This window comes from Ictalurus punctatus, chromosome 9, assembly GCF_001660625.3.
Source record: "Ictalurus punctatus breed USDA103 chromosome 9, Coco_2.0, whole genome shotgun sequence".
Classification (NCBI taxonomy): Eukaryota; Metazoa; Chordata; class Actinopteri; order Siluriformes; family Ictaluridae; genus Ictalurus; species Ictalurus punctatus.
In genome coordinates this window covers 2,766,967-2,789,518 of record NC_030424.2, presented here as the reverse complement: position 1 = coordinate 2,789,518, position 22,552 = coordinate 2,766,967, and the positions used below count along the sequence as shown (strand labels likewise).

At 40.2% G+C, this 22,552-nt stretch overlaps 1 protein-coding gene across 3 annotated transcripts in view; it reads left to right on the top strand.

The window, feature by feature from the left end:
- Positions 1–8,476: 8,476 nt before the first annotated feature.
- Positions 8,477–22,552, top strand: part of ston2 (stonin 2) — a 28,472-nt gene continuing 14,396 nt past the window's right edge. Inside the window, exons 1-3 of one of the 3 annotated variants that reach the window (XM_017476554.3) lie at positions 8,477–8,626; positions 15,928–16,058; positions 17,595–17,777. In XM_017476554.3, coding sequence (XP_017332043.1) covers positions 15,980–16,058; positions 17,595–17,777 — 262 coding nt within the window. In that variant the 5' untranslated portion in view covers positions 8,477–8,626; positions 15,928–15,979. Of the gene's footprint in view, positions 8,627–9,337; positions 9,439–15,927; positions 16,059–17,594; positions 17,778–22,552 lie in introns of those variants that run through there. The other 2 variants (XM_017476553.3, XM_017476558.3) reach the window with 2 other exon arrangements.

Genomic DNA, 22,552 nt, shown 5'->3' with positions numbered 1-22,552 from the left:
ATTTATTATTCAGTTTACAGTATATTATATATTTAGGGGTCCAAGCACCACAGGTTCACTATCCTAATCGTAATCATGTTAAATCGTCTCCGAGTTGTTATCAATTTTGTGTGAATTTTCCACCTTTTTAACCAAGTTTAAACCCTTTAGCGCCACCTACAGCCCGACGTTGTACACTCTCCGGAACCTCTTCTCAGACTCTTCATTCCAATTCCCTATGATTCCTTCAGTCTGAACAATTCCGTAAACGTATAAGACGTACACAGGAAGTTGGGTGTTTTCATCGTTCCCTCCTACAAACTTACTCACAAAAGTACTTTTGCAACCGATAAGTGCTGCTTTATTCTACCACTTGGTGGCGCGCTAATAATATAACATCTGACTAGAATGTCGGATTAAGACGCTCATGACAAAACGGAAACGTCTTTCGCGTGAATCGGTTTTGTTATATAACCTCATTAAATGAAGCATAACTTACAAAGTTCACATCCCCAAGTGCTTGGACCCCTTAATCACTTCTAGCTGCCATGTTATACTATAAATGTAAAGGATTGTTCATTAATAAATTGTAATTGTTGCCAAATTGCCACAGCAGAAAAGGAATAACACACTTCAGGATGTGCTGTTATTGGACATTAATCAACTTCTAGGGCGGTGCTACAGTAGCTCTGCTTCTTCACCACACCGTTCTGACGGTGATTACTTTCCTAGAACAGCACAACATGGAGTGTTTTATTCCTTACACTGTATCTTGCTCGCCGCTCTCGACAAAACCTTTGATTGCTCGGAGATCATACGCCATTTTGGGGTTTTGATTCGGAGATGGCTGTCAAGTTCGCGTCGCATTAAGAGCGCGAAAGACGGAGAGACGGGACGTCAAAGACACGTGGGAATGAGGACTGCAGGACCGCACGTGAGAATTTCGGGACAAACCGAGGAAGAGTGAGAAGAGGAGGAGCCTTTGCAATGACAGGCAACATGATTGACAGGTGAGTCCTGGATGTTAGTGGTCCATTTTTGTGTTCTGGAGGCTTGGGTTTATCCTCTAAGCAGATATTTTATTATAACTGCAGCAACGTGAGAAGAAACATGACCAAATATATAGTTCTACAAACGGTGCGACCGGACATTTAACTAATATTAATAATAATAATAATAATAATAATAATAATAACGCACGGCTTCCATAAACATCCGATCGATTGTGTTTTTGTTTGTGTATGTATTGTTATGAATGAGCGCTGGTCTTTACCTCCTTGTTACACACTGATGTAGTGTGTGACACAGTTACGCGTGTTTACGGTCTCTGCATAATTCATAGCCGTGTGTGAAAGCCTTGATGGTTGCTCTTTTAATTAAAGAGGGCGAGTCTGGAAATCCTACACAGCCCCGTCCCTGTACAGTGTCACCACACCCAGCACCCAGGCTCGACTGGGTTGCTATGCAACTGCAGCGAAAGAAAGAGTGGGGGGAAAAAAAAAAAAAAAAAATGCACAAGAAGCTGCACAATGCCAGGCGCAGACACACACTCACACCGTTCATGTATTTTGCAGGGCTTATTTACCGGTTAGAGAAGTAGAACTGGCATCAAACCAGTTTTTTTTTTCCTCCTTCTTTTTCTTCTTCTTTACCAGGTTTAGTTTCAAAGCAAATCGACACCAGACGTGAATGTGTTTCTGACCTGCTTTAATGTGAGGATAAACTCTGGTGTGCTGCTGACCTCCAAAGATATTCCCTGCAAATATCACCATGGCACCCAAAAAGCTGTTTCATTTGTTCTGTAAATGTTTTGTTCGGAGTCTCCCAAGGGAATCTGGAGCACGGTGCCAGAAACACACACACACACACACACACGCACACACACACAAGATGGAGCGCATGTTTTTGTTGCCAGGGAAACAAACAGAGGTGACTCTCATACCGATACACCCTGAACTTTTGATTTTATTTTATTTTCAGCTTTTACCCGTCACACAGACTTCACAGGGAAATTTTACACGCTTTTCACGTTTTTATCTCTCCACGTGTCGTTTTTTTCTTTCTTCATGATTCATATATTTTTTCACTTTTTCACACAAACATTCCATCCATTGTGTGTACCGCTTTTCCTACAGGGTCACGGGGAAACCTGGAGCCTATCCCAGGGAGCATGGGGCACAAGGCGGGGTACGCCCTGGACGGGGTGCCAATCCATCCATCGCAGGGCACACTCATACACATTCATACACTACGGACACTTTGGACAGGACAATCAGCCTACCGTGCATGTGTTTGGACTGGGGGAGGAAACCGGAGTACCCGGAGGAAACCCCCGCAGCACGGGGAGAACACGCAAACTCCGCCCACACAGGGCCGCGGCGGGAATTGAACCTACAATCCTGGAGGTGTGAGGCAAAGTGCTAACCACTAATCCACTTTATGTCGGTATGTCTCATCTATTCTCATATAATGGTATCCACTAAACATAACATGCCACCAATAGGTGGCAACAAATTACCAGTATAGACCCATACAATTTCCATTATAACCATTAAAACCATTACAAATGAACTATTGCTTTTTTTTTTTTTAAATATTACATCCATCACGTGATTTTTCAGTAAGTGCGTTTATGAAAAGTTTTTCGACAGTAACCGTACTTATTACTAACACAGCCTGTGTGTTTGGGTATCACGAGAACCCGCCATTCATCAGCGAGACCCTCTCTGTAATTACGCTCTCATTTATTCCGGTTTCCAAGGCAGCAGGAAACGAGGCTTTTTCTCTACAGTGGGACGAATCAGTGAGCGCTTCCCCCCTGCGAGGAGAACACGCTGCGAGCTGATAACCGTCCAAATCCACCACACACATTAACCGCCTCTAATTTGGCCTGCAGGCTTGTAAGTGGCAAACAAACATGGGGGTATTACAGCAAATCTGAGGCATTAAGGTCCGAGCGTTCGGACGCCTTTACAAGTCCATGCATCTGGACGCAAGCTGGCTGATTTGCATCCAGGCACAGGTTGGGGATTTGAGCAGAAATCCCTGCAGAATGCTTAATGTGACGGCGGCATAAAAACATCTGGCTGCTTCATGAGCGCAGATCCAGTCAGTTCCTCAGCTCCTAACACCGACAGAAACGGTGCACTTCATCTGACCTGACGTGACCTTGGATAATAATTCACGGACAAGAGATTGTGGCCCCAGTATATTATCTCATGGCCTCGATTTACTGTATTATATCATGACCTATCATCTGCTGCCTTTGATATATCATCCTGTTGCTTCAGTATATCACCTTGTGGCCTCCATATATTATCTCGTGGAATAGATTTTTCTTGTGACCTTAATGTATAACCTTATGACCTCAACATATTTAGCTCATGGCCTCAATATATAAATTTCTGGTCACATTATATTATCTCATGTCACTGATATATCGTCTTGTGACCTCAATATATTATCTCATATCTCAAGTCATTGATATATTGTCTTGTGACCGCAATATATTATCTCATGTCATTGATATATCGTCTTGTGACCGAAATATATTATCTCATGGCATTGATATTTCGTCATGTGACCTCAATATATTATCTCATGGCATTGATATTTCATCTTGTGACCTCAATATATTATCTCATATCTCATGGCATTGATATATCGTCTTGTGACCTCAATATATTATCTCATGTCATTGATATTTCATCTTGTGACCTCAATATATTATCTCATATCTCATGTCATTGATATATCGTCTTGTGACCTCAATATATTATCTCATGGCATTGATATTTCGTCATGTGACCTCAATATATTATCTCATGGCATTGATATTTCGTCATGTGACCTCAATATATTATCTCATATCTCATGACATTGATATATCATCTTGTGACCTCAATATATTATCTCATATCTCATGTCATTGATATATCATCTTGTGACCTCAATATATTATCTCATATCTCATGTCATTGATATATCGTCTTGTGACCTCAATATATTATCTCATATCTCATGTCATTGATATATCGTCTTGTGACCTCAATATATTATCTCATGGCATTGATATTTCGTCAGTATATCATCTCATCCTTATTAAAAAATAACCAGCATGTCACCTCAGAGGCTCTATTGTGACTTTTTGTTTGCTTGAGGGGTTTTTTTTTTTCTTTCTTTCCATTCGCAATGTGAAGTGACTGGCACGCAGAAGCACTGTGAATCATGCTTAGGAATGTGTGCATGAGAGCGAGAGAGAGAGAGAGCGAGGGAGAGAGAGCGCAAGAGAGAGAGAGAGAGAGAGAGAGAGAGAGAGAGAGAGAGAGTGGCCAGGTAATGAATTTGACATTTTCCATGCAGGCTTTGCTGACGGTGCAGGTGAAAATGCCAGGCTGAATGACTCCCATTTCTCTCCTCATAGCACGGCTCAGCTGAAGTTTCCAAGCCTGGTCACTAGGCCTGGCCTACTCCCCCCTCCCACTCCAAGCCCCCTCTCTCTGTCTCTCTCTGTCTCTCTCTCTCTCTCTCTCGTTCGTGCCTCTTACAAATGAGTCTGCGGTAAAATTAATGTCCTGTAACGCCGCTGCTAACTGCAGGTACCCCATTTCTTCTCTCGCCGCAGCTAATGCCCTTGATCTTTCATTAGGACTTGTACCCAAAGCACCTGAGGGGGAACTCGACACTCTTCCTCGTCCCTGACTGCCTGCTTGGCCTCCATTTTTCTCTCAACTCCCAAAAGGTTCAGGCTGAAGTATGGCCGAAAATAAAACGGCCCTGTAGAAAAAAAGCTTCATGACTTGTCCACACTAATGCAGAAACATCTCAAAACGCCTCTAAAGCTAAAACACATCACCAAAAAATTTTTTTTTTTTTTTTTTTTTTTAAATCTATTTTTAATATAAAATCAGACATGTCAATCATCCTGAGCTTGGAACTGATTGGCTGCTGAATGCTCACATGATCCAAGTCCGATAAATAAAAGATGAGTTCATCTGTGTCTGTTTTGGTCAGTCTGTACTGTTGAGTGCAAAAGTTTTCGCCCCCTTGTTTTATGTGTGGGGAAAAAAACGCACCTCTATTTTACAATTTATCTACAAAAACTCCATGACTCCATGTTTATTTATTTACATCCTTCTTCATGACATCTTCAGGACAGAGGAGTTTACGCTGACAAGCTGTGTGTGTGTGTGTGTGTGTGTGTGTGTGGTTTTTTTTTTTTTTTGTCTTGTTACATAAATGCATAAAAAAGTATGCGTCGTATAAGAGAAATAAAACATTTCCAGACACGCTGTCACAGGAAAACTAATGAACATGTTTCATTCCTTACACGAGGCGTGTTTAGGAGCTCACGTCGAGATTTTCAGAGATAAAGCGTGTTGTTTATGTATAATCAAGGGGTGCGTAAACAGATTTTCGTATTTGACAGGGGTTTTAAGAACAGGATGGCACGCAGGGTGTGGATCTGATCTCGGTGCCAAATGTGCAAAGCCGCAGAGTTGTGTAACTCCTCAGCCACCTGTTCTGACAGGATATCGGCCATATTGGTTGAACGGGTGCAAAAAGCTGTGATTGAGCAACGAGAGGTGTGAGAGCAGAGGTGTATGGGTAAACACTTTTTGATATCGATCACACCATCACTACTCTGGGCCGTCGGTCCCAGTCTATTATCAGTCCTTTACAGTACAGTCAGAGCCACCTGCCTTCAGAACGGCAGCCCATCCAATTGTCTGGACTTAATTGAGAACTTATTTAGAGAATTAATGCGTCTTGGCACGCAGCTGCAGTTACAGTGATCCGGAGTGGCGCTATAAAATCAGGCTGGTTTGACAGATTCATTTGTGCCTGTTTACAGATGCAGATCTATTCCTGCAATCTAATTTAACCGGACAGATTTACACCATCTCCACGGCCAGCTGCGTTCATCAGACTTTTAAACGCCGGAGGGGGGCAGAGCGAACCTCGACGGATTAGACACGAGCATGAGACTTATTAGATCAGCGCTCAAATTAAACCTCACAAGAGACGGGCCATAATGTCTCACTTAGCGCCGAGGGCCGACCGCGACTCAGTGGAGGGTTCTGCTCACCGTGGACGGGTTTTCTAAGAGGATACAAATATAAATGCGCTGCTGCCTCACACTGTTACGTAACTGAGTTCTGAGGGAGAGAAAGAGCTCATTAGTTAAATATTATATTACTATTCTACCACAGTGTGGTGATTACTTTTCTATAACGGAAGCTCTTTAAAAAAAAGTAGTTCCGGCTGTAAGGCAAATCACAGGTCTGTGTTAATACGCTCCTTTTGTAAGGAATTTTTTTGATATATTTTAACGTTTATGGAAGGGAAGGAGTCTCCAGTGTCAGGGCTTTACCTCACAACCCGAGGTAAAGCTGTAACATTAGGTTTTTCGGACATCTTCAGGACGGAGGAGGCTGGTGAGGAAACAATTGTTTCTAGCTGCAGTAACATATGTGAGAACATAGTAATTCTTGCAGATGTTCTACAACATTAAATAACTATAAACAGATTTATATATATATATATTTTTAAAAAAACAACAACGATGTGTTGTTGTTTATTTAATAAAAACCTGCAGCAGTATAAAAAGAATAAAACACTTCTCCGTGTCAATCCATGACATGCTGTTGGTCATTCATTTCACTTCATTTCTGTGACTTGTTGAAGGAATCAGTCCATCATTCGATTAAATGTTTTGTATCCTGGGAACTGATGGTGTTCGAGTCTCGACACAAATTCATGTAAACAACCAAACAGAAAAAAAGGTAAAGAAAAAGAAAACCATAAAAGAAAAATAAGCCTATATAAACCTAAATGTGCTCATTAGTTAATAGCTTGAATAAATAAATTAGACTTGGCTTCCAGATGGGTGTCGCCCCCTTCTGGGCAAACACAGCTCTGCCACTAATAAAGCTCCAAACTCTGTTTTAATGAAACCAAACCTCTCAGATTCATTGCTCAATAAATCCTCACTGCATCACTCACTTCACACAGTCTGGATTTACAGCAGCATGTTTGTAATCCGGTCTGCTGGTTGATTTCCGATGCAGTACCGCTCATATCCGACAGATGGCGCAAAACACACACAGATTAAATCACCGCAGAATTCAGCTGTAAAAAAAGTTACACTATAAAAGTCAAAGCTGCTCAGTAAAGTTAATAGCAGCATTAATAACATATTAATATGTTTAACAGTCACGTGTGTAAAGTTGTGGAATTAACACTATTTTCTGAAGGCGTAAGGTGTAATGTTTTATTTTGGCGCGCTGCTCTGTCTCAGCAGCAGGTGGACACACTGGGTTGCCAGATTTCACATAATTTCAACCATGACAAATATATGCATGTATGTATGTATGTATGTAGTTCTTTCTTTATCAATTTCTTTATTTTCTTTCTTTCTTAAATTCTTTTTGAATTTATTTCCGAAAATTCTTAAAACACATTCCACTCACATCTATGTTGTCTCTTAAGGTGGTTACAGAAAAAATAAAAATAATTCGTAATAAATAAATACAAATAAAGGGTTTTCCCCCTAACATTTCATATGAAGTAAAAAAAAAAAAAAAAAGTCCCAGGTTACAATCATAAAGTTAAAATACTACTACTAATACTACTACTAATACTACTAATAATAATAACAACAACAAAGACTACTAATTAATTATTATTATTATTATTATTATTATTATTATTATTACTATACAGTCATAAATAAATAAACATAAACTACATACTGACTAAATAAACAATTTATTTATTATTTTTTTTAGAACATGTATCTTACATGAAAAATTAAAAAGTGCTTTAGAAGTAATGATGATGCTGATGATGCTGATGATTACAATAAAGATTATTATTAGGATATTTACATGATTTTGATTATAAAGACTTCTAAATACTTACAAAATACTTTGACAACACAGTATTACTGAATACGATTTCATTTAATGTGTATGTTATATTAATTTAATGGAAAAGAAAACGAACATATTTAATTATGTAAAGAAGTGACGAATGAATTGGAGAAATTTTTATTTATTTATTTATTTATTTATTTATTTATTTTTGCTTGTCTGATTTGGGTCTACTTTAGAGGAAATAATTAGATGACTGCACTCTCCACAGTCTAATCGTTTTTCTATAATACCTACATCTTCCATGTTCTAGAAGCAGACAGTGAAAGACAAATAAATCTACTTCATCCTTATAATGCACTTTTTTTTTTTTTTTTTGCATATGAAACCCACTGCATTACGACTTTACATCCAGCTCTGACTTTTACTTCATGAAATATTGCAGGCGACACTGATCCACTCACTGTAGAATTATTTTTAAACATCATCCATCACCTTGGAGGGCTGAGAAACGTGCAGTGTCCAATAGGAGGCGTCTGGTTTGATCACGTGACCTAGAGGCCGCTAATTGGCCTGGCCGTGTTTAATTAAAGTGTTTTGTTTGGAACGGTGCAGCAGCCGGAAGCGTCCGAATGAGTCCTAGAAATGTTTGTAAACATACAAAATGGAGCCTAAAAGAGAAGAGAGAGGAAAGTGAAAGAGAGGAAAGTGGCAAGGAGAAGAAGTTTTCGACATTTTGTGTTTTCTTTACTCTGGTCCTGGACACCGAATTGGTAAGTAGTGAGCTATGTTAACGGCGTAATTAGCAAAGGCTAGTTAATGTTTTTGTGCTTTTAATGTACTTATAATTAGTATAAACCAACAGCTCTAATGTATTGTAAGGTATGATGTATTGATTTGTCTTGCTGTGGAGGATTTAAAAGCCAATATTAGCTAAAAAGGAAAGCCTAAAGGACGGTAAATGTGGGTCACGTGACTGGCTTTGCCGTTATTTGCTTTATTTGCATAGAATTCTCTGGCTCATTACCAGCTCTTATAGCTGAATTTATTTCTACTCACTGTCAATTTTTTGTGAATGTTGAATAAAAAGACTTTGAATTGATATCTTTTTATAAGCGAGGTTTCCCCTTTTTTATTTTTTAATTTATTATTATTATTATTATTTATTTATTATTATTTTTTTAGTGCTTTGAAGTAAAATAGTGGTGTGTGTGTGAGAGTGTGCGTGTGTAATGTAATGTTTATTACTTTGGTGACCATAAAAGGGCTACGAGATGTATACAATTTAAAGATGTCAATCTTAAACACGTGACAGTATGCACGTGTAGTTACGTATTAATTCTTTGATAAGGCATACATGTAACAATGCTGCAAACAGGCACATTTTTACTCATTTACAGTAAGGGTTTAAATACTGTGTGTGTAAATTTATAAATCTGGCAACCAGCTTCTCAGCTCTGTGCTGAGAAACTGCGTTCCTGGATCTGACCAATCAGAATCCAGTGGGCGGAGCATCGGTGGAGACTGGCGTTCTCGAAACAAGCTGAACTGCGTCCGAGTTTGTTTGTATTTTCATACACACTGGGTAAGAAAACTGACTTCTCACACCAGTCATGATGATTACTGTCTGTCTTTTGTTGCTCGCTTGTTTTCAGACATTGAATTCAGTTGTATTAATCAGGTTATAAAGCGTTATAAAGTGTCAGAGTGAGCCGGGCGCGTGCATTGTGTTACACTGTTACAAGTTGAGGCAACAGATTACTCCTGAAGTGCGTCACTTGTTTACGTTGTGTTTATTTACATTGTTTATTTACACCGTGTTTACAAATGTGTTTTATTTTACGAAGTCGTACAAGACGGTTCATGTGAAATCTTTTGTCACATTATTGCTTTATTGTTTAACTATCAGTCCAAGTGAATCTTTATTATTATTATTATTATTTTATTTATTTTTTTTTTTATTATTGTTCTCATCCTGCTCCTGGAGAAACTCATGTCTTGCAGATTTTAGAACATCTTGACGCATCGTATTGTTTTGCTTTGCTTCCAGCACATCTAATTCAACTAATCAGCTAATTAACAGGGGTGTGTGTGTGTGTGTGTGTGTGTGTGTGTGTGTGTGTGTGTGTGTTAGTTAGAGCAGGGAAATCACTAAAATGTGTAGGATTCGGGTTTTTCCAGGGAGCCCAGTGCGATACAATATATCGATATCATGATAAATTGTCACAATATGTTTTTATGAGATATCGTGATATCATTTACTAAAAAAAAAAAATCTTCTGATTACAAATTGATTGGAAACACCACCGGGTAGTGGAGGAATTTCGTTTACAAGTCGTCCCTCCGTGCATCTGAACAAGATTCTCGGAAGTGCAATATCTCAAGAACGAGAGCGGTCAAATATCTAAAATATATATAAATTTTTTTTATTTTTTTTTTACTTCAAAAGCTTACCTTACTTTCATGTTCAGAAACTCTAGACCTGTCGTCTGGCCTGGGAATCAAATTTGAAGTTTGCTTGTGAAAAAATAATAATAATTTTTACTGATGATATTTCCACTGCTTTCCAGTGTTGAATATTTCTTTCCTTTTTTAATCAATAGGAATATTTTTATGAATATAAACACATATTTTGTTTTTAAAATGGAAATACTGTATTGCTGGCAGTTTGTGAGCAAACCCCTAGAACACGATGCAAATCATGTATCGTAGAAATGATTGAAATGATTATTAATATTTTTTTCCACTAGTCATTTTAAATTGAGTCACTACTGTGTCGGAGTGAATCTTTGGCGTGTCGGAACGAGTCACGTTTGTATCGTTTGAATCGCTAGTGTATTGGATTGTTTCTCTACTGTGTCGGAGTGAATCTTTGGCGTGTCGGAACGAGTCACGTTTGTATCGTTTGAATCGCTGGTGTATTGGATTGATTCACTACTGAGTCGGCTTGATTTTTTAGTGCATCGAATTGCATCACTCTTGTACCAGAGTGATTCACTTGTCTATTGGATTGAATCACTCTCTTGGAGGGACTAGTGTATCGGCTTGATACAGTAGTAATTTGGATCGATTCACTCGTGAATCGGGTCCGGTGACTTGTGGATCGGCTTAAAAAACTTGTGATTCGGAGTCGGTCCTTAATGTGTAGTCTTGAATCGTTCTCGGATCAGGTTGAATCACTAGTGGTGTCGAAGAGATTTCAGCTCTTAGACAGGCAAACAACTCTTAAAATGTGTTTATAAAATATTGAACAACGTCGGGGTGGTGAGAGTAACTCATCACAACACCCTGTCGTTGACCTTTTTCCTAAAACAGCACAACTGCAGTGTTTTATTCCTTACTTATTGCCATCGTTGTTATTGTTGTTGTGCATGTGAACAGAGCGTGGTCATCACTGCTAATCTGTGTTCATTAGTGTCCATCACCTGAGGGGGAAACCGAGCAGCTGCTGCTGTCAGAGTGAAAATCTTTCATCTGCTTCACTCATCTGGCATGAAGCTCATCTCGCCAGTACACCACTTTCACCTCGCTCTGTTTTTCAGGAAAGGTCTCGGGAGCGCTGTAGCCGTCTGGAGAACGTGCGTGTTGTACGTGTCGTCTTGAGCGTTGTCCTGAATCTATGAATTGCCGAGAAAATTTAACGGTTAATTTGCCGTCGATGTGTTTACATTAATCTTCATAAGATTAAATTATTTCTACATATAACATTTTCAAGATTCACATTTAGTTTACACGGTTCGTTGTCCCTCATTGCCCCCGTGATGTATTTTTTTTTTAAACACGGTATATTTGAATGATTCATGAATTTTTTTCAAGTGATTAATTTCTTTTCATCTCTGACTATTTAAAAATAAATAAATAAATAAAATAAAAATGAATCACTACCGTTTCGGATTGGTTCGCTCCTGAGTTGGATTGATTGACTGGTCTGCTGGTTTACTTCAGTAGTGTATTGGATTGAATCACTCTTGTATCGGTTTGATTCACTAGTGTATCAGACTGATTCACTCGTGTCTTGGATTTATTTACCACGATTTCAGGCTGAGTCACTTGCATATCAGATTGGATTCGTTTCCCATGTGGTTCAGTCTCATAGTAATGATGAATGAAACAAATGGTGTTATTTGTCCAGTAGCTGTGAATAACGTCTGGCACTAAAGTGGCTTATTTACAAAAAAAAAGATTACAGTTGACCGTACTAGATGCGCTAAGTATGAGTTAATGATGGTGGGTGGCTAGGAGTCTAAAATACGACCCCGGTAATCCGCATCCTTCTTTGTTTGTGAGACTGTGCTATTTTCCCAGCAGTTCTGAACGAACCAGACTGCACTGTAGTGTTCTTGGCTGCAGCACAGACTTTCCATCTTCCAAAAGATGACCCACTCGGTCATGTTATATAATCAGAAGCAGGATTATGATTACTTTGCGTCTTTGAGGATCGTATCTGTAATATAAATAAATAATACATCTTAATGTCAGATTTGCTTATACAATGTGTGTGCGCGCGTGCGTGTTTGGGGCTCAGGGGGGTGATTCGGGGTGGGAACAGCAAAGCGTGTGCTCTCTAAAAGCACAGTCTCACTGATGTCATCCCGATTCCCGGACTTTAGCCTCTGTGTGTGTGTGTGTGTGTGTGTGTGTGTGTGTGCGCGCGCATGCATGCACGCGGAGACTGGAGAGGTTCTTGGAGAGTGTGTGTGTGGTGTGTGTGTGTGCGCTTTTTAGAGAGCCTAGAGCTGGGTGTGATGAGTGATTTCGCGATACACTTTTCTGAGACGTTGTTGATGTTTTTTTTACGCTTTTAAGAATTACATATTAAATAGTACTGAATGGATGCTGTTGATTTTAACAACTAAAAAAAAAAAAGTCGTCTTTGTAGGCGTTAAAGAAAAGTATCGTCAAACTCGGTTTAACGGTCTGTTCGTTTATTTGTCTACTGTTTTGCAGATAGTTTGTTAGCTAAATTATATTTTGTGATTCGTGTATCGTCGAAATGTCCTCGAGAATTGTGACGTGATATTTTTGTCATATCGCCCAGCCGTAGGTGGACCTTCGGTCTCCGTTTTTAAATTCCTGGGGAAAATAAAGTAGGTGTCAATTCTTATTTAAAAAAAAAAATAAAAAAATCGAATATGCAATTTATTTACTTTTTTTTTTTTCCATTTAGCGGACGCTTTTATCCAAAGCGACTTACAAATGAGAAAATACAAGCAAAGCGATATATCAAGTGGAGAACAATACAAGTAGTGCCACCGTACAAGATCCATTAATTGAGTTCCAGAAGAAGCAGAGTAGAGGTGTAAGTGCAATACTTTATTTATTTATTTATTATGAGTTGGTTAGGTGTTCACGGAAGAGCTGGGTCTTTAGCTGTTTTATGAAGATAGTGACAGACTCTGTGGTCCAGATTGAGGTTGGAAGTTCATTCCAAAACTGAGGAACAGTTAGTTTGAAGGTTCTTGGAAGGAACCTTGAGACACGCCAAGTAGGTACTACTAAGCGTCGGTCGCTAAACGATCTCAGGTTGGCGTGAGGGAACCTAAGCCTTCAGGGGAGAGTTGAGGTAGGGGGCGCTGTTCCAGACAAGGTCTTGTAGGTGAGCATGAAGGCCTTGAATTTGATGCCGGCGTCTACAGGATGCCAGTGGAGGGAGATGAAGAGGGGTGTGACATGGGTTCTCTTGGGCCGGCGGAAGACGAGGTGTGCTGTTGCATTCTGGATTATTTAGCAGTTAAGTCAATGAACAGTCTTATGTTAATAATAATAATAATAATAATAATAATAATATTAATAATAATAAGCAGAAATTCCATTTATATAGCGCCTTTCTAACAATCAAGGTAACTGTAATAAATAAATAAATAAATAAATAAATAAATAAAATAAGAAATGACAGGTGAATGTTCTATGCTTAAAACGTATTCATTCAAAATAATAATAATAGTAATAATAATAATAATAGTAATAATAATAATAAGGAAAAACTAATTAGACTAATAGGAAGTGGTGCTGGGGTGAATTTTGAAAGTTAAAATTTTTTATCCAGTTTATTAATTCATAATAATAATACATTTATATAAGGCCTTTCTTATATTTGTTGACTGTTAAGTCAATGTCGCTGTACCAAAAAACCCTAGTAGGAGTGCATGATTAATGTTTACAGTTTATTCTCTAATGCTCAGTGAATTAACATTAGAGCTTAACATAAGCTAACATCTTTAATAATGATGATGATGATAATAATAAGTTGTATTGTTATGGTGCCTTGTAGGAAAGAAAACCTATCAGGTAGTAGAAAGGGGAAAACGTTGGGAGAAGAGGTTTAAGAGGAGGAGCATGAAGTCACGGAGGTCCTGACTGACGGAAAATGTTGAAGTGATTGTTAGAAAATGATTAGCGATTCAAACCGATGCTTTGAATTTACTTTCTGGGCGTACTCTTACAGCAAACATGACCTCACGACTCGGTCAACAAACTGTGGGTGTGAAGTGTTTCACTGTGGTGTTGAGGGGTGGGGGAGAGCAAGAGGGAGGGAGTTGGCGGAAGGGTTCAGGAGAAAATGTGCGAATCTACAGGAAGGCCTGTGGATCGCTCAGATGTCTGATGGGTGAAGAAGTCAAAGGGTGTTTCCTCTGCAATTCTGTTTCCCTTATAGTCTCCCAGTTTAGACGACGGGACATCTGCCCATCCAAACTTCCTGATGGGGGGGGGGGGGGGGGGTTAGGATCAGGATGTTTTCTCCATGTTCCTGGAGCTTCACTAGCCTTGAGATGAGGGAACCAGGAAGAGGTTCCAGAGAACACTGATAATGGAGTTCACTGGAGACTTTACATGCGTGCAGATGCAGGGCACAGCTCTGTGCAGCTGTATCAGGCCACGAGCACTCCTTCCTGTCCGTTTTAACGAACTTCCTGTTCTTTCTGCCGCTCAAAAGCACCCTGTCTGGACTCGCCCTCGGCCCGCTCGACAGGCACGGCTCTGATGTTTTGACTGCTACCTAGTAAAATTCCGCCCGTTATCAGGAGGCGCAGGTGAAAAGCACGTTTCTTCATGATAAGAAAATAGTCGTTTGAGGTCTCTTGGTTTACGCAAATGTTCGACGTAACATACAAAATACGTTCTGGTAAGATCCAGGAAACTTCTATAATGCTGAGTAACTCCACATTAGGAGTAAAACACTGTTATGCTGTTATAGGAAAATGATCAACGACGGGACGGTGTGATGGAGCGGAATTACTGAAGCTGTGTTGCGTTCCTATTACAACACGTCCCAAAGTGTTTCGTTCCTCTTATACCACAGAAATGTACGTTTTTACATTTATTAATGAATGACGCGTCATACTTTTTTTTTTTTTTTTTTTTTTTTTCCAATCCAATAGTTACTTTTAATGTAGTTGAAACGTTATGTTCTGACGGCTTGTTTCCCGCTTCACCTGTGACCAGTTACAAAGCTCTGACACTGGAGACTCCTTCCATATGTGTTTAAATAAACGTCGCCGTGTCAACACTTGGACACGTTTTTAAAAAATACGGGCGGCGTCTGCCGGACAAGTCCCTGTGATTGAGCTGTTGCTATAGAGACTATAAAAGCGCATTAGTGTAAACCCGTGATTTGTGGCTGCGCTACTGTCAGAGCTGCTGCTACAGAAAATGAAGCGAAATCTTCCGACCAATCAGAGTCCAGGGTTCAAGAGCGCTGTGGTATAAATAGAAGAGAAAAAAAAATCGATAAGGCTTTGCAATGTATTTATTTATTTATTTCCCCCCTTTCCCCCTCGGTTGTTTGATGGCTTGTTCCGTTCTAAGGATGTGAAATTAATTTCAGCCGTGTGCATTTTTATTATTATTTTTTTTTTAATGTCGCAACGTGAAAGGAGCACGATGCTGCTGTTGTCATAGCAACGGGTGCTGATCAAGTGTGGGTAGGTGTAGGTTACGTTCGGTGTGATATATTACAAAAGTCTCGTGCTGAGCCTGATTTGGATCTGATCGTTCAGACTGAGAGCACGTTGTCACACACTTTGTCTCCCTAAATAATAAACCCATCACTGACCTGAAGGTTTCGTCTCTGCAGGTGTCGATGGATCCGGTGGTCCTGTAGAACCGGAAGATCGGGTCTCGACTCGATGGCGGCGGCGGGCAGCAGTAACGTGGGAGCTTCCCGCGCCGGGTGGGTGGCATTCAGCGACGAGCCGGTGCACACAGGTATGCGCTAGCAGGTAGAGACATGCTAATGAGGTCAGAACGCATCCTGGTTTTAACGGCAGGATTACTGACTGACTTGGTTTTGTGTGTGCGTTTCGTGTGAGAAGAGTTTAAGCTCGTGTTAAAGCCTGTCGGTAGTGTTTAGTGATGAATCATTCACGCATCAGCATGTCTGTGCTGAGTAGAGCCGTGTGATTGCTTAGCATAGTGCTTAGCTTTCCTCACAGCAAAAAAGAAAAAAAAAAACAACACAAAAAACCCCCCAACATTTTAAAAATAGTGTTAAAGCCACAGTCTGGACCAGTCCCAGTCTGTAGTGTTTGATGTTCCGAATCCTTACACATTCTCCAAGCTTTTCTAAATCCTCCTGCATTAGAGCATCTGCCAAATTACTGCATGTTTTAAAAAAAAAAAAAAAAAAAAAAAGAACAAAGGTATTTCCAAAAATACAAATTTTCAGCTCGTTTAATTTACAGGAGAAAGACTACGCAGAACCTTTTAGTTCTGTCATTTATCGCTTTGTGTGTGTGTGTGGTGTGTTTTTTTTTTTTTTTTTTTTTTTTTTTTTTTTTTTTTTTTTTTTTTTTTTTTTTTTTGGGTACTTCAATTGGACAGGGTTTCCTCTCTCAAACCGCCTTTGGAGTAACTAGATGTAAATGCTCGGTGATTTGCGAAAGTAATCCTGCTCCGAGGTGTAACCAGAGCTGTTCCGCTGAGCAGATGCTTTATTACAGCCAGGAGAACGTCCACCAAATATTACACAAGGAATAAAACGCTTCAGGACGTGCCGTCATAGGGGAAATAATTCCTGATGGCATTATTATTACCCCTCTGTTGTCGTGCAAGAGGAATAAAATGCCTCAGGACATGCTGTTACAGGAAAGCGGTCCACTTCACTTTACCATCGGTTCCATCGCGTGTTTTATTATAGCACGGTCGGTCACACTTTTCATCCGTTTTATAGATGCTTGTCATGTTACCGAGAAACCGCAAAAAGGTAAACTCGACCTCCTTGAAGATGTCGGGAAACTTGGCGTTCCAGCTTTACCTCCGACGCTGGAGACTCCTCCAATAAACGGTGACGTTTTCTGTTATCCCTGTGGCTGAGCTGTTACTATAGAAACGATAACGTATTAGGAAGGGTGCGTTAATATAAGCCTGTGGTTAGTCATGTGTTAATCAACATGGAATGAACCCGTGTTAATCAATTAACACTTCCTGACCAATCAGAATCCAGAATTTTATGCTGTTTCGTCTTAATACCGTGTTTATTCAGAGGTTAAAGTTGAAGGTCGTACCACTTTAAGCTGAACTGCAGTCTTGAATAGCTTCGTGTGTGCAGTTAAATAAATATTTGTGTGAGTATCGTCAGCTTGCTGTGAGATTCCTGCTGTCTGAGCTCACTGTGCCAGTGAGGCAGGACTGCGCGTGTGTGTGTGTGTGTGTGTGTGTGTGTGTGGAGCTCCTGCTAGGTTTAACAGCAGACTGCAGACACTTGTTTACCCTAACTGTTTTTGTGTGTGTGTGTGTGTCCAGGCGAGCACCGTGGCATGCTAATGACCAGTACGACCCAGCCCGTAGCCATCTCCTCGTCCTGGGAAAACTCCGTCGTGGACCCAGCGATGCTGCAGCGCAGTAGCTGGGTGCACTTTGACGAGAAACCCTGGACCCCGTCTCCTCCTCATCCTCCTCATCCTCACCCGCCATCGCAGGTAAAAGGTATGACGCCTCAGAATACGGCACCGGTCTGCTGCTTCGTGGTAAAATGTGCATTATAACGTGCGCCAGTTCTCTTACTTTCACGCAGCGTGATCTGGAGACACTCAAGCTCGCATCTGTATTACTTAATACACTTACTTTTGGAACGCATCGAAAATGAAATGCAAGCTAGGAGATAAAATCATCACCGTTAATATTCGTATCTGTGAATCGTTATTTAAACTCGCCACGACAGCAAGGACTTTCTCAGTGACGTGCAAGACGAGACACAAAGCAGCACGTTGCCGAGAAACCAATAAAGCACAAAAGTATAAGATGTTGGAAATCTGATTTTTTAAAAAAATAATAAAATAAATAAATAATTCACTGCTGACACTGGAGACTCCTTCTGTAAATGTTAAATAAACATCCTGGTAAGCAGAGACTGATACTGATCCATCTAGACACGCCCCTTTTTCTGCATCAAGGCTCAAGTCATTTGGCCAAAAATGTTCAGAAAGCACGTGCTTCTATTGATTTTTTTTTTTTTATTTTCCGGTGACTAAAATCCCCTGTTTTACATCTAAAAATTTCAAATATAGATTTTTCCTTTTGTGACTGTTTTTTTTTTAAATTATTTATGCATTGGAGGGGAAAATAGCTTCAAATATCTCCTTATAGTCCCCTATAGTATTTTTCATATGACATGTGACGTTTTTACCAATTCATTCAAGACTTTCACCTTTCAAATAGATTTAAATCTTTTCTTCTCTCCAGTTAAATAGTGACATCCACTCATTCTTGATTGATTTTATAATTCTGGATCATTGCACGTGAACCCATTTTCTTGAGTTTTAACCAAAAATGTCGACGTAGGAATTCCTGGCAGTCACGGCCATGATGCGCCGAGGTCCGAACGTCTGTCCTTTTTTTATTTATTATTTATTTATTTATTTATTTATTTTTAGTTTAGTTAAAATTTTTTCCCCCCCGTCCCATGTACAGTGGCGTCTCTAGTTAAATATATAAACAACGACTTCCTTATCGCGCAGTGACGGAGTGTTGAATACTATCCGGGCGAAGAAATGTAAACCAGTGTAACTTCAGTCATGAAAGTGAAGTGTGGAATAATGGATATTACAAATTTAGAAATTCACGAAGTATGCGTTCGTCATTGTTGTATGTTTAAATATTAATTTAGACCAAAATTACATACCTTGTGTTACTGTAAGAGATTGTACTGAAAACCCCATGGGAAGTTTAGATTTAGGTGAACGTTCGGTCAGGTGGTTTATACCTCAAGGGGTTAATCTGGCAGATTGTATCGTTCTTCGTAAACAAGCACACGTTGCATCTCAAATCAACTCTAGATTATTCGAAATAATATAATGTGTATATAAACACACTTGGACAGAAGTCATGAAGTAGCTGTTAAAAACCCAGCACACTCATGCTCTGTAGTCCAGTAGCTCGTCTTTGTGAGATGTGATGCCGCATCGCTTTTTCCTCGGGTGGTTTGGAAACGAGTGCAGGCGGAGAGAGAAACTCAGCGTGGCGTTAATGAGGACGCTTCGGCTGTCTGCGCGCCGAAGCTGTTCCCCGCGTCCTCAGAGCAGCCTGGCAGAGCACTACGGCTTCGTCTGACACACCAGAACAGGCTCCGTTGCTTCAAATAATATTCATTTATGTACTTGAAGGGGGCAGGGAAATCGCTTTTAGATCGTTTGTTTTACTTTGTGTTTGATATTAAAAATATATATATATATATATATATATATACATACACACACATATACTTGCATCAGTTTTCAATCTACAGTGCTGTGAAAACGTATCCTGATTTCGCACACTAAACGCACACTACAGTTTTTTTGTTGTTGTGTGTTTTTTTTTAAATTGAAGCAAAAAAAAAAAAAAAAAAGTTATCCAACACCTTTCACACATGTGGAAAAACGAATTTCCCTCTTAAACTTCAAATCTGTTTGTGCCACCTTAAGCGTTCGAGTTTCAACTAACGGACTGAAGACCGGACATTCTCCCTTAGGATTTTGTGGTACAGAGCAGAATTCATGTTTCCCTCAATTATTACAAGTTGCCCAGGCCCTGAAGCAGTGAAGCATCCCCACACCATCGCACTTCCTCCACCATGCTTGACCGTAGCTATGATGTTCTTTTTGTAGAATTCTGTGTTTGGTTTACACCAGATGTAATGGGACTCCAGTCTTCCAAACAGTTCCACTTTCGACTCCTCAATCCACAGAACATTCACCCAAAAGGATTGAGGATCATCAAGGTGCGTTTTGGCACAATTCTGAGAAGTCTTAATGTTCTTCTGGGTTAGTAGTGGTTTTCACCTCACCGCTCTTCCATGGATGCCATTTTTGCCCAGTGTCTTTCTGATAGTGGAGTCATGAACACTGACCTTTATTGATGCAAGAGAGGCCTGTAGTTCGTTTTGATGATGTCCTTCCTGGATGAGTAGTTGCTGTGCTCTTGGAGGAATTTTGGGAGTTTTTTTTTTTCCCCATTTTGGAGATAACCCTCACTGTTGTTATTTGGAGTCCCTGAGCCTTTGAAATCGCTTTGTAACCCGTCCCAAACTTTGGCATAGTGTGTTACTGGGTAAGTTCTTTTAGCCAACATCATGCTGTTTGGAAAAAGTTCTATCTAAGTGTTGATTTTGATTGAACAGGACTGGCAGTAATCAGGCCTAGTTGCATGTAGTCCAGCTGAACCCCATAACGAATGCTTTTTCATAGATTTGGGGAATTAGTAACTATGGGGGCAAATAAATTTGAACACAGGCCCAGGTATTATTGGATAACTTTTTTTGCTTCGATAAATAACATCATCGTTTAAAAACTATATATATTTTGTGTTTACTCAGGTTGCCTTAGTTTTATCTTTAGATTTTGTTTTCATTTCTGAACCAATGTAGTGTGAGATGCACGAAATCAAGATGGGGGCAAATACTTTTTCACAGCACCGCAAGTAAGAAAATTGACGACAATTTTTATTTTTTTTCCTAAAAGTGATATTACAGCTACAAGAAATTATTGGAACTAGCTTTTCAATGACTGAAGTAGACCTTATGAACTATTAATGGATAAAACATACTACCTGACATTCTTTAACAGTAATAAATAAATAAATAAATCTTTGACAAAACCGGCATCGTATAAGGGGAATAAAACCACCCTTCGGGACATGCTGTTTCAGCGTGGTGACAGTAACTCTGTTTCATCGCACCACCCCGTCGCTGATTATTTCCCCGTAACCGCATGATACGGAGAGCTATAAAACAACTCTCGGAAATAAAGCCGTTTGACCGTACACTCTATCCCCTTCCTGTACAGCACAGCGTATTGATCATGTTCGCAGCGCTGAGAGGATGATCTCCTTCACACCGACCACGGCACTCGCAAATTACCCAAGTGTGGGATGCCTGGGATGCCAGGTTGCCATGGCGACCTCCATAAATCACTCCATGTGCTAAAGCGTAATAAGAGGAAATGCAACAAAAGGAGCCGAGTGATTATTCCATTAGCGTGGATTACAGAGGAAAGATGATCCGTCCGAGAGAACGTTGATGAGGGATAATGGCGTCGGAGAGTGACTTTGCGTTAGATGCTGTTCCCTTGCGAGGAAATAAATCTATACGCTGAGCTCGATACGGCACCGTAAAAATTGGCCCACGGTAATACAAACGCCACACGAAGAGGCCGATGGGTTTAAAGCCGCGTTTAAAGACGTGCATCTCGGATGTGAATGAAGGATTCGCACGAAGAAAGGTTGAAACATTGCATGTGTCACATCACTAGCATTATTTTCTGTTTTTGTTTGTTGGTCCAGATCTCCGAAACACGAGCAGCACTACAACCCGAAATTCACTGTATGATCGGTTCACTTCCTGCATTCGAGTCGAGTCGATTCAGAATCGAATCACTTTCTCAGCGAGTCGACTCGGGAGTGGCTCGAGACCTCCTCGCTCGTTTCCTCTCGGACCCGAGCGTACGAGTTTTCGCTCTGTTCTTGCCTGAAGAACCGCACCGAGAGGGGAAAGGCACCGGGGGTTTGGTTCTGTGAAACGAACACCATTTCGACGTTCAAACGTAAAATGCGAATGAACCCTGTGCTGTTTTGTTGAAGTTTCCGTGTAATATTTGTCCGGGTTAATAAAGCCAGGCCGTGAGATCAGACTCTCTTACACGGTAATTCGTAACAAAAGTCTTCTCATGCGACGGCATTTACAGCAGCGCTAATTAAGAGCGCCGAGCTGATTGATTGCAGCGACGTTTAATCGGCTCGATACCCATCAGCACACGTTCCGCTCTCTCATCCGGGATGTGTAATCCGTTTGCTGAAACACTCGTCTCTCTCCCGCTGTGAATATTTAATTGTCTCCGTTTGTAATTCGATGAGCGCACCTGCTTGTTATGGAAACACGCACAGCCGAGTGTGTGCACCGGTGCAAGGTCTCTCAGGCTTTAACGCGCTGGTTTCAGGTCCCGTGTACCGTTTGAGTGCTTGTGTATGTTAGGCATTCTTTAATTATGGTTTATGGACTGTTGCGTGTTCATTAGCGGTGCTGCTGATTGCTGATGGTCCGAAGGTCCGAAGGTGTCGATTAACTTACTGTAACAGCTCTGGCGATAGTCCAGCTGCAAGTCACAGGTTTATATTAATGCAACCGTCATAATACGATATGGTTTCCGTAGCAACAGTTCATTCACAACGACTACCTAAAGAGATTTAAAATTATTTAAAAAAACAAAACAAAAAAAACCCCATGAGAG